Below are 13,202 nucleotides of genomic sequence, written 5' to 3'. Positions count from 1 at the left end.
CACTTGAGCACATAGCTAAAACTTTACAATATAAAGGTTAATGAATTAACATTAGTTAATGTATTTACTAACATGAACTAACAATGAGCAATACATTTGTTACAGTATTTATTAATCTTTGTAAATGTTAGTTAATAAAAATACAGCTTTTCATACATATTCGTTCACAGTGCAACTAATGTTAACAAATACAACCTTTGATTTAAATAGCGTAGGCTATAAGTAAATGTTGAAATTAATATTAACTAAGATTAATAAATGCTGAATAAGTATTGTTCATTATTCTTAGTTCATGTTACTAAGGTAGTTAACTAATGTAAACTAATGAACCTTATTGTAAAGTGTTACCAGCACATCTTTATATCATGCATGAACAAGAAAGGCAAGAGTTGAAGACAAGACATAAAAGTACAGTAGAATGTGGAAATAATGACCAAGGAGGGCTGGAAGGACGAATTAAGTTGGTTAAAGTGAGACAGCAGGTGGCAGTAATGCAACACTGTGGATGCCGTTACTGCCGTAAAACCTCAAAGAAGAAGAAAATGTTTCTGGGAGCTGTCAACCCTGGTCCCACTCTTCCCACCGCCTTTCTGTTTCCACGCTCTTGCAGCAGGAGATAAACAATGTCTGTGCAAAAAAAGCATCACAAATGTTCTGTTTTTGGGTGCACCAACGAATATAAAAGTCTCCATAAACTCCCGGAATCTGAGAAACTGAGGATGCAGTGGATACATTTCATTTATGAAGGGAATGTGCCAGAGAAAGTCGTCAAAATATTATTTATTTGCGCAAATCATTTTACGCCGGACTGCTTCACAAACGAGGGTCAGTTCAATGCTGGATTTGCTAAAAAGTTGTCTCTGAAAAGAGGGTCATTACCAACGCTTCGTGCTCTAACTTCAGACCCAGCACAAGTAAGTATGAATGACACTTCCTTCATATTTTGCGAATGTTTCCAAATTTCCTTTCCGAAAGATTTGTTAGTATGCTATGGCGAATGTGGCTGGAGTTCTCTAACAGAAAACGCTCACCAACGCACAGTTATATGCACTGTATAGTTAGTTGACGAACTTTTAAGGCCATTTCATACTCCACAGACAAACACCGACAGACACCTTTGTAAATTATAACCGTAAATAAACAGATATAGTACCTGTTCAATCTCCATGCAGCAGCATAACCTCTGGCTCACTCAGTAACAAACTAAATCACACTTATGCAGGAGGACTGAATGTAAATAACCATTAACAAGTATCATTACTGCTTAGCTAAAAAATGGAAGTTGAAAATTCAACTGTTAAAACATGAAATAACAAGGTACTAATATAATCATTGAATTTGAGTTTAATGTGGGTAGCTATATTATCAGTAGATATACAACCATTGCAATTTTCTTGGCCATTCCGATTGTGACCTACCGATTTCTTTCCGATTTTCTTTCTAAGAACTGTAATTGACAGTATTTATAAACAAAAATCTGCTTTTTTCAATGCAACGTTTTATTTTCATTAAAAAAAACAAAGTCAGTAATCAATTTTGAACAAATAAACAACTTGCAAAGGCGAATTGCAATAGAAAAAAGGGGGATAAATAAACATGGCTTTTAGTTTTTCAGGTGGGTCTATTCAATAAATACTACAGAAATGAAATTAATCTAATGTAAAACAACACTTGATAAATTCATTATAAAAATTAAATGCAGAATAATGCTTACAATTAAAGTTATAAACCTTATTCAGTCAAGAGCAGAGAGTGATTCTCTTGTCTTTTGTTCTTTTACTAACTTGACAGACAGCAGAAGGAATATTGAACTTCTGTAGAGCTTATGAACGGATCCAATTCACTGTTAAAATACAAGCACTATTGAACCGGAGCGAATGAGGTGAGTGATTAAAATAAGGAGACGGGTGTGTGTCACGGTCAGATATAAGACAGCGAGAACACACAGCTGACATTATTGCCTGTTGGCAACAAAACAGATCGGCTTGGAATCAGAAAGAAGTGAGACTGATCGGTCTGGGCCGATCATGAGGGAAACTGGTCACTGGCCGGTGAATCGGTGCATCTCTATCAGATAATAAAGTAATCATTAAAAAACTTGTAGTCATTCAAAAAAAAAAATGATCAGCCAAATTCAGAGATGAAGGCCATAAAACTAATGTTGTCCACTAGAGGGAGCCACAGGATAGCAAATCCTTCAAGATCTCAGTTTAAAAAAATGTTCTGACTCAGTACTTGCGCTGCCTCAGATGAGTAAACACACAAATCTTCTAACAGCATGCGAGTTCTTTCGCGTCTTCTTGAGGTTGAATATTTAAATTGGCAAGGCTTAAAAGAGTTTAGTTTAAACACAGATAGCAACGTGTGCTGTTCAGGTCTCACCTGCACTCATGCGCTATCAACACCCGGGTGATGACGGCGTAATGACTGATACTATATTAGAGCAAACTGCACTCACACTGATCAAAGTATAGGGGAAGCCAGAATGTGTATCCATCGACAGAAACGGACATTAGCCTAACGATGTCTGTCTATTTTACGCGTTATTTTCAACAAACCATATTATAGATGCATATGCATCATCAGATTTTAAATGAACCACGGTGCAAGTACGTGCCAAGCCATGGCTGGAGAATGGTACGGTTGTTTACAGAGAACCATGACACCCCTACTTGTGGACGTTCAGTTTAAATCGGCATACCGTATTTACCTTATTGTAAAAACACAAATACATTGAGTGAGCAAACATTTAGGTGAATTATTGTAGAAGATCATGTCTCTTAAGAAGACTTCAATTAAACCGCTTGATTCAAATGGATTACTGTCACAATGTGTCGTACTTTTAAGCTTGAAAATATTGATTGCATAGAATTTCAATGGTTTGACAAAAAATTATGATATAATATTAAAAAATATCTAAATGGCATTATATATGGCAGTTTTTCCAGTGGTATCAAATATTAATTAATATTAATTAATATCACTGGAACAAATTATTAGTTGTGTGATATTGCTTAGACTTAGAGTACCCCTAATATGCTATTTTAAAGGGATAGTTCACTTCAAAATTAAAATTCAAGTCGTTTCAAACCTGTATGACTTTCTTTCTTCTGCTGAACACAAAGGAAGATATTTTGAAGAATGTCAGTAACCAAACAGTTAACTGGACCCATTGACAAAAACTTCGATAGTAGGAAAAAAAAATGTACTATGGAAGTCAATGGGTCCAGTTAACTGTTTGGTTACTGACATTCTTCAAAATATCTTCCTTTGTGTTCAGCAGAAGAAAGAAAGTCATACAGGCAGGGTGGGAAATTAACTGTCACTGTGGCTGGTGGATGCCCAGTTTTACCAGCCACTTATATTTTTTACCAGCCACTTTTTCTGGAATTCAAATTTATAAAAGAAAGTGCACTAGCATATTTTGAATTGCTTCAATACATTATTTTTTATTATTAATACATATTTTATTAATATAGGCAAATAAAAAGTGATGTGAAAAAAAGCCTGCGAGACCATGGTAAAATTGTGTTTGGTTATATTCTACAGTAATTGTAGGCCTACATGTAGTGTTGTCACGATACCAAAATTATTGTTTCGATACCAATACCAAGTCAAGAATTGCGATTTCGATACTTTTTCGATACTTTTCCTGAAAAGGGAGAAACACTCAAATATCATTGCTGTGCTTTATTTTAAAACTGGGACAACATTCTAATCATATAACACCCTAATAAATGAACATATGAACAGCATATAGGCTATATTAACCATTTGAACAAAATATGAAAAATGGAAAATATAAAAAATAAATTAGAGCAATGACATTCAAGGTAAAAAAATAAATAAATATAGCAGCATTATCTCAGTTATCATAAGAAACATAAGATTTTATCAATATCAATGCCACTGACGATTCTGCTTATCGATCCGATTCTTTAACGATTCTCTTATCGATTCCTGATAGCACTGTGTGGAAAAAAGTAGTCAGGGAGGGGGGGGGGGGGTGTATTTGTTTTAAAAACTTACACTTGAGTAAGCAAACTGTAGCCTACTTTTTATGTAATTTATGAAACCTTATTACAAAGTGTTAGCGATTAGTTATACACCGATTCAGACAGATCAGTTGTTTTAACCATTCATTAAAACGAATCGGTTCAAATGAGTCATTAGTTCGCGAATTGGATGTGTCATTATCGGACGTGTGCGCGTTGTGTGATTATCCCGGCGGTTAGGACATCCCACAAGATTTGTGTCATCACAGAAAACATTTCATGACTGGATAGTTTTTTTCGTTTATTTAAAGTGTGGTTTATGTCAGCTGAATGTGCGGAACGCTTTTCAGAGAAGATAAGGCACGTATTTTACCACAATTTACTCCTAGCGGTAATTCAGGAAAACATTTTTTTAATTAATTTGATTAATATGTGCGAGGGAGAGAGAGAGAGAGAGAGAGAGAGAGAGAGCAAGACAGCGCTTAGTTTAGAGACGGTGAAGCCTTGTTTATACTTTCGCTTGGCTACGCAGAGAGAGAGAGCGCGCGCGCGCGCGACCGGGGCTCTCTCGCGCTCTCTCTCTCTCTCTCTCTGCGCTCGTTCAGTTCACGCGCCCTGTCACACGCGCATGAGGAGAAAAACACAGACGTTGTCGTCCATAGGGAGGCACTGGAAGCGTGCGTTGCACACACCAACATGCAATACTCTCTTACAAATCTGGAACGCGGTCATTCTTAGAAGTATCGATACTAATAAATTTAGGTATCGTGAAGTTTTTAATTTCCGAGTATCGCGATACTTTTGAAGTATCGGTGCACCGTGCAACACTACCTACATGTTTAATGAACAAAACAAAAAAAATTTAATTCTCATTCTATCCAACTGCGCCGATTGCATAGAGCAGATAGCCTTTATTGCCACACTCTGCTCCTGGGGTCCCGTCTTCGCCAGCTGTATGGCAGTGCACTTGATATGAGACTTGGATGACTCGTGGTCTTTTATTGCCTCTAATTAAAGGTTAGTTGTTCCTCTAACAAATTTTTTGGATTTTCTGACGACGCGTTGGTTCGACAGTAAGTACAGTGCATGGACTGGTCGTCGGGAAGGTAGGCTAACCATTCCCTCGTTTTCCTTTCGTCATCAATGCGCCACTTGTTCGAAAAGTACCTTCTCTTTTTCTTTACTTCGCCCTCAACAGTTTGTACATTCATAGCTACTGCTGACTCCGCGGCGGGCCTCTTAACACCATTTTTTTTAACCAATAATTTTCCTTTCGTCTGTACCTCAGCTCAGCTATATGTGTCACGGTCCGTTCAGCGCCGTGACGCACAGACTAGCGCTGTGTCCGTGACACACAGCGCTGAAAACCAATCAAATGAGTTACTCGACAAAAGTGCATTATTGTTACTTAGCAACAGCATTCTTTGACAAAAGCTGTCCAATCCGTTACAACCAATAAAAATGTTTTACATTCCACCCACCACAAGGCAAAGTCACCCGCCACTTTGAAAAAGTACCCGCCATTGGCTGGTGGCGGATGCTAATTTCCCACCCTGCATACAGGTTTGAAACAACTTGAGGGTGAGTATATGATGACAGAATTTTCCTTTTGAAGTGAACTATCCCTTTAAAGGTTCCTAATTTTGTCTCCTACAACAGGTTTACATGCATCAAAGGTAAAAAAAAAACACTTTAATTTTCTCATAATAAACATTGCACATCACCACGTTATTCAATGTACACACTGTAAATGCAGTAATGATGACGCAGATTTTACTATATCAATCCGAGCTCGAGTCCGATGATGAAACATTGGAAGAACTAGTTATTAAACCCGAACCTCCATCCCTCGGACAACTCGAGCAGGACGTTTCTCAGTGATGCGCTACTCAGTTTGAAGTACATTATGAGATGTTGCAACTGTAATTCCTCACCATCAGCATTAACAAGAGTATGTCCATCAACAACCCGATGTGTATACTTTAGTGCTGTCAATCGATTAAAAAAATGAATAGATTAATCGCACATTTTTCAAAAATCTCGATACCTTGACTTCGATACCGGTTTCTGAATGATACTTTTTCCACGCATAATCGCTTTTCAGCGTGTTTATCAACGCCGTTGACTTAACGTTCATTACTGTATATATAAATTTATGACCTACCCCAACCCCGTCCCTAAACCTACCCGTAACTGGGGTTAATACCATTTACGAGTCTTCCCCTACCATCCTAGGGGAAAAAATATCGGTCCCCAGATGTAGATCTACATTTTGCTTCGTTTCGCTCGGACATTTAATGGCGTGTACATACACGCGGAATCACTCGGACATTTAACGGCGTAGACATACACGCAAAAGATGACGGTTCATGCGGATAGCTCAAAATGCGTATAGATAACACGCCACTTTCAAGATGTCTAGTTAGTTGGCTGTGGCGAGCAGGACGAGGGGGAGGGACGTGAGAGGACGACGCGAGTGACAATGAATGACACCTGTGCAGCGGTCTCATATCTCTCACGGAGGAGCGGAAGCACAAAAGGAACAGGCCTGATTTTATGTTTTGTTTCTGTTGTGTGTGGCCAGCTGGCTTATACTTTTGTTTTGTATTTGTTTATTTTACTATTAAAATGTTTAAATGTTCGCCGGTTCCCGCGTCCTTCTTCCCACAACAACGAACCCCGTTACATTGGCAAACTCATTAGCGAATTACTCCTCGTTTGTATTTCTTTCTCTATGGTGAATTATTGCATTTTACCTGGATGTTCAGTCAGAACATATGCGGTGCGACACTAGGATGGTTCACATCACAACACAAACGTCCGTGTGCTCGTCTGATTCAGAGATTTCGTCCAGGAGAAATTGCGATCGTTGAAATTCTCTGTAGCAGACGGACTCTATCTGTGTCCGTAGCGCACAGCGAGAGCACAGGCACCATCAGTCCGCCTAGTTCGAGCCAGTCCGGGCTCCTCGTCCGCCTCCTGTTCCTCCATCAGCCTCAGCTGCTCTTCACTATACTGCGGCTCGTAAAGATAGCCACGAACAGCGGATTCGAGCAGCAGAATTTCAAAATCCTCTTCTTCCATATCATGTTTAGTTTCTTCCGTCATTGTCGTAACTTCCTATCTCCACAGTGCTTGTTAGCTTAGCTTATATACAAGATGGCTGATATTGATTTCAGTATCTGCAAGTGAAGTCCCACCCACTGATCTGTGATAGCTCTGTTAGCGCATTAGGTCCAACCCCCTATGGGCGGGTTTGAAAGGGTGGGAATTTGTGCTTGTAGTCTATACAGAAATCCCCCCTTTTTACACTTCCTCCTACAATGACGTCAAATGACGATTTTTGCGTCATTGTAGGAGGAAGTGAAAAAGGTAAATAGTGGATTTCTCTCGTCTCAGGGGAAAATGAAAGAATGTTGCACGACCATTCAATAGTATGACTGGTTGTCTAACAATGGACCTCTTAATGCAAATGGGTGAAGTGTCCCTTTAAAAGCTAACCAAAAAAAGAGATCCTCTGTGAAAATGGATGAGACGTGAGTGAAGATTTGGAAAAAGAAACAAGATATTCCATGTCCAGTGGAATAACTAATGGAATATTGTTAAATTTGCTGATAATCGGGTGACCAGATCGCAAAACAAAATACAAAGCTTAAATTTATGGGCTCATGCACAACTCTCTCATTCGGCACGAATCCAAATGTTTCCATGGCTGCAATGTAACAGTTTATTACCATCCTATTATTTCTTTTGTAAACAAAGCTTTGTGCTTCACTCGTGTCATAATATTTATGTAAAACACCATTCACGTACAAAAATTATGTTCTGGCGGACCACCGCTGGTGCTACTCGCTGGTGCGGTTTTCAAGTTTACCGGCACAGCCCAATTAAATACAGCGTGCTGCGCATATCTGGCTTACTTGAACATGCACATCACTACGCAACAAATAACGGCGCGTTTGTTCATTTGCATTGAAGTAATAGCGTAGATTAAAAAGCATTTGGTTATAGTGTTGTCACGGTACCAAAATTTCAGTATTCGGTACAGATACCAGTGAAAATCCACGGTTCTCGGTACCAATTTCGGTACCAAACCAAAGTTTAATTTAGACTAAATTTACAAGAAAAAATCCACGGTATTCGGTACCAAAGCAAAACACAAAAACATGCAAACTGAACAACACACTTTTTTTTATTAATAGAGGTAAATAATGCCATTCTTTATACTTATTTCAAATTGTGTTTCAAGTTTTTCCACAAGTAATAAATAAAAATAAATTACACACCTAAAAAACACAACAATAAGCCATGGCCCATGACTTAATAAACACTTCTTATTTATAAGCTTACATTTTTTTTATAAATTAAACAAAATATGCCATGACTGAACATCACTTTATAAACTAAAATATTATTAGAAATAAAAATAAAAAAACAATGGCATAATTTAAGTATTTCAAGCCAAGAATTGTAAACATTTGAGTAATTAAATAACTAGATACAAGTTTCTGCTTAAAGTTTCACCCAAAACAATACTGGCATACAGTTAACTTACAGTTATTCCTTAAGTTACTTTCTTTGCCATTTCCAGATTTTCTGAAAGAAACACTAACATATCAACATGTTCTTGACTCAGTCTTGAGCGTCTTGGGCTAACAATATACCCTGCAGTACTGAACACTCTTTCAGATGAACAGCTTGATGCAGCAATGCACAGATACTTCCTGGCAAACTCTGATAGTTGGGTAGTGTACCCATATTTGTTTTCCACCAGGAAAGTGGATCATCCTCAGCACTGACCTCAGGCATCTGATCGTACACCATGAATTCACCATTTAACTCGTCACTTGCAGAAAGATGTGCTTGACTTGAGGATGTTGGTTCTCCTTTTTCTTTCTTTTCCCCTTGTATGGTGGAAAGCAGATGCTTCAGGTCATTTTTGGATTTTTTTGATGGCCTGACTTCTTGACTTGACTCTCCTCCAGACACCCGAGATGCACTTCCTTCATTGCCCATTTTCCTCACCTCATCCAGGAGACTTAGCTTCACATCATCCTTAAGAGAAACAAAACTGTTCTTAAATCTTGGATCAAGGTAAGTTGCAGTGTTCAAAAGAAACTGCAGCTGCAGGTCATCATAGCGATGCTTAAGATAGTCGTGTATCTTTTCCTTCATCTCTTGGGCTAATGCAGAGTCACTTTGTTCATGACTGAGACACTCAAATATCTTCCTGAGTAATGGCAGGACTGAGTACAGGGTGGTATGTTTTTCCCCACTAAGTGCATCAGTAAAAGGACTGAGTGGCTCAAGAACTGCTTTAACAGTTTCTAAAACTGTAATGTCTGAGTCTTTTGGCATCAGATACCATTTTTTCCTTTCTTCAGCCAGGACTGCACAGACAACCTGCTGCTGCTCCAAGAAACGTTCCACCATATCATATGAAGAATTCCAGCGAGTGGGTTCATCATGAATGAGTTTGTGGTCTGGAGAGGACAGATCTTTCTGTTTTTTTGGTCAGCTGCCGTGAAAGTTTTGGTGATCTTGTGAAGGCAGAAATAGTTTTCCGAAGCCTTGACAGCGCTGCGGACACCCTGTTTAAGTCTATTGCCTTATTTACAGCAAGGTGGAGATTGTGTCCAAAACAAGGAATCCAGGTGTAGTCCTCAAAGGCTTTTTTGTTATTTGTGGCATTGTCTGTTGTGATGCCTGACATTTTTACAATGTCCAACTTCCAGTCTTCAAGTTTTTCTTCAAAGGCCTCCTTCAAACTTTCAGCAGTGTGATCTGTGTTGAGACCACAACAGCCAAGACACCAGGATTGCAATTCCCACGATTTAGTAATGTACTGCAGAGTTACAGACATGAAAGTGTCTGCAGTTCTACTTGTCCAAAGATCTGTTGTGCAGCTGTAAAACGGTTTCTCTCCGAGATGCTGGATTATGAGGTCTCTGGTGTCATTGTAGATGCGTGGAATCTCAGTGTACATAAAAAAGTTTCGACTTGGAAGCTGGTATTTTGGGTTGAAGTGATGAAGCAGTTGCTGGAATCCACATTTTTGAACGGTATAAATGGGCACTTTATCCATACATATGAATTCAGCAACAGCTCGGTTCAGCTTTCTTGCCTCAGGTGAGTTTTTGTCATATTTCTGCTGCCGCTGAAAAGCTTCTGAAACTGTTGGCTGTTTTAGAGTATGCTGGTGGGGTGTTTCATGATCTTCCTCAGCCTGCAGCTGTAAAAGAAACATATGATTATAAGTATAGAAGTAAAACAATGGGCTGAGTCTGACCAAATGCAACATTAGATCATTGACACCAGCTAAAATATAAGGTTTCTGTAAATAACAAACCTCAGCTTTTATAATAAATCTAGATAAGATTACATGTATAATTTCATAATTTACTAATACATTTTTACAATTCAAAGTTTTATCTGTTAACAGAATTTAATGCACAACGAATAAACGTAAAAGATCAAGTGTTTGTATTAAATAACATTCACAAACATTAATAAAAAATATATTGTTCACTCACTGTAAGTTGATGTTAGATAATCCATAATGTTAGTGAATGGTACTATCATATTGTAAAGTGTTACCAAACTATACAGGAGATAAATTGAATGTGTTTTATTTGAATGCATTTTTATTTAATCAAACTATTCATATTCATTTATTTTATTTTGAACCTGCTGGTTATCCAGCCAAGAATAAGCCTAGAACTGATTTTTTGACAGACTTTTTTGACAGATGATTTGCGGGTCATTTAAAAAACCTCCGGTGTGTAATAGTAAACACCTTCATGTTCTCCTGTTGTTGTTTTTTTACCCTAATAAAATGTATAGGAGCATAAAACAGTTAATAAAGAAGCTTATTTCTAACACTCATTATATTTGCGTTAGCCGCAATTTGCAAATTGGCCTGGGACCGAAAAAGTTAATTTAAAACCCTGATTACCATAGAAAATTATTATCATAGAAGATGCATATTTTTATAAGGTTACAGTTACTTTATTGTACAGTAGCTCTTCTTTATGTGTCCGGTGTCAGACATAATGGCCTCATTTTAGATTTAAACTGCATTTCAGTTGTTGAATCATTGAATTTTTTTTTTTCAGATCTGGTCCTCCATACCTCATAGCAATCACTGCTCACACCTTCATCCAAGCCATTCCCAAATGAAAGCTGTTGTAAAGATGGAGGTTTTTGAAGGGGACAATGATATGAGAAATTCAGAAGCATGTGGAGTGAAAGATAAAGATACAGAGGAACAAAGAGGTTGGTGTACTGTCCATTCTTGATTCTTCATTAATGACGGCTGAAAAACCTGAATAAAACATTTTCTTATAGATTAACAGAATTGTAGATAGTTGTTAAAGATCCATAGAAGCAAAAAAATAGCATAGGACAAATAGAAGTGTCTAAAAAAATGTATATTTTCATTTTAGACTTGATGAATGTGCAAGAGGAAAGTGAAGAATCGAATGAAATCGAGAAGAAACATCCGATTCAGAACATTCATGATGCCAGAACTGGAGAAAAAAAACCTCAAAGAGCAAAAGCCCCAACATCTTTTACCTGCTCTCAATGTGGAAAGAGCTTCTCACGTAATTCAGTCTTTATTGTTCATACAAGACGTCACACAGGTGAGAGGCCGTTCACATGCCCTCAGTGTGGCAAGAGTTTCGTAAATAAAGGAAACCTTTGTGGTCACATGCAAATTCACAATGAAGAGAAGCCATTTACATGTGATCATTGTGGAAAGAGTTTCAAACATAAATCAGCCATTCGGATTCACAAAAGACTTCACACGGGTGAGAAGCCATTCACATGCGTTCAGTGTGGCAAGAGTTTCTCACAGAAAGGAGCCTTTAATACTCACATGCGAATTCACTCTGAAGAGAAGCCGCTCACATGTGATCAGTGTGGAAAGTGTTTTAAATGGCCAAAAAGTCTTCAAATTCATAAGCTCATTCACTCTGGAGAAAAGCTATTTGATTGTGATCAGTGCGATAAGAAGTTTTTTCAGGAATCAGATTTAAAGGGCCACATAAGAGTTCACACAAAAGAGAAGCCTTACTTGTGTTCTATTTGTGGAAAGGCGTTTTCATGGAGGGGACGTTTTAAAGAGCATCAGAAAATACACACTGGTCTGAAAGAGTATTTGTGCTCTGATTGTGGTAAAGCTTTTACTACAGCCCCTCTGTTAAAAGTGCACCAAAGGATCCACACTGGAGAAAGACCTTACAAGTGTTCATACTGTGAAAAGAGTTTCAAGCAGTTAGGAGCCCTTCAAGGACATGAGAGAATTCACACTGGAGAGAAGCCATATCAATGCCATCAATGTGGCAAGAGATTCAGCCATTCCAGTACTGAACAGATTCACAGAAAGAAGAATTGCCCAAAATTAAATGGAATGTCAGTACAATTATAAAGCAATTTATTATTATTATTTGGAAGGGGGTGTTTTATATAAATGTGGGAATTGGCTGTCTTCAGAAAAGTGTCAATGGTGTTTTCTTTTATTGATACATCTGCATAATGCTGAATAAAATGTATAATAAAGTACATTTATAAGTGCAGTTCTGCTTTGTGTACATGGGTAACCTCTCTATTTCTGCGGTTCCATAAGCATCACCTACTGTTGAGAAGCTTTTGTGTCCTTAAGCTGCAAGGTGCAAAGCATGTGCCACACCCCTCTTAGCCTGTTAATTTCCCTATTATAGGGAACAAGTGGGAACCCAGTGTGCCTGTGTCTTTCTCTATTGCAGTTCGATTACATGATAGAAAGTCTAAGGCCTTCAAAAGCCGTACAGCAAACCCATCTAATCTGGTGCCTAGTACACGCAAAACTAAGATTACTGTGGGGACAAAAAGTAAGACTGTTAAGTTAGCACTTTTAAGCATCCTCTCACTTAAAAATAAATCACTTCTAGTCAACGACTTAATAACCACATACAACCTGGACTTTATGTTTCTAAATGGAACTTGGCTAGAAGACAGCTTTAGTGCAACAGTCCGCAATGAAACAGCCCCTCCTAACTTTACTTTTATGAGTGTCTGCAGAGCGGGTAAGAGAGGTGGGGGCTTAGCTGCTCTTTTTAAAGATGTCTATCAATGCAAGCAAATATCATTTGGGAATTACCCGTCTTTCGAATATCTGGGTATTGTGTTAAAAGGTGCTCCACGCATTTTACTTATTATTTTCAG

At 38.1% G+C, this 13,202-nt stretch overlaps 1 protein-coding gene across 1 annotated transcript; it reads left to right on the top strand.

Annotated features, from left to right (window-relative positions):
- The first annotated feature begins 563 nt into the window (after positions 1-563).
- LOC130099215 (zinc finger protein OZF-like) lies at positions 564-12,500 on the top strand. The gene is made up of 3 exons (XM_056264826.1): positions 564-914; positions 11,111-11,270; positions 11,441-12,500. The coding sequence occupies exons 1-3, from the start codon at positions 624-626 to the stop codon at positions 12,424-12,426; spliced, it is 1,437 nt and encodes a 478-aa protein (XP_056120801.1). The 5' UTR covers positions 564-623; the 3' UTR covers positions 12,427-12,500.
- Positions 12,501-13,202: the final 702 nt, after the last annotated feature.

Source organism: Rhinichthys klamathensis, unplaced genomic scaffold (assembly GCF_029890125.1).
Source record: "Rhinichthys klamathensis goyatoka isolate OS25496 unplaced genomic scaffold, OSU_Roscu_1.1 h1tg000011l_1, whole genome shotgun sequence".
In the NCBI taxonomy this organism is placed as follows: Eukaryota; Metazoa; Chordata; class Actinopteri; order Cypriniformes; family Leuciscidae; genus Rhinichthys; species Rhinichthys klamathensis.
This window is presented reverse-complemented; position numbering and strand designations above follow the sequence as displayed.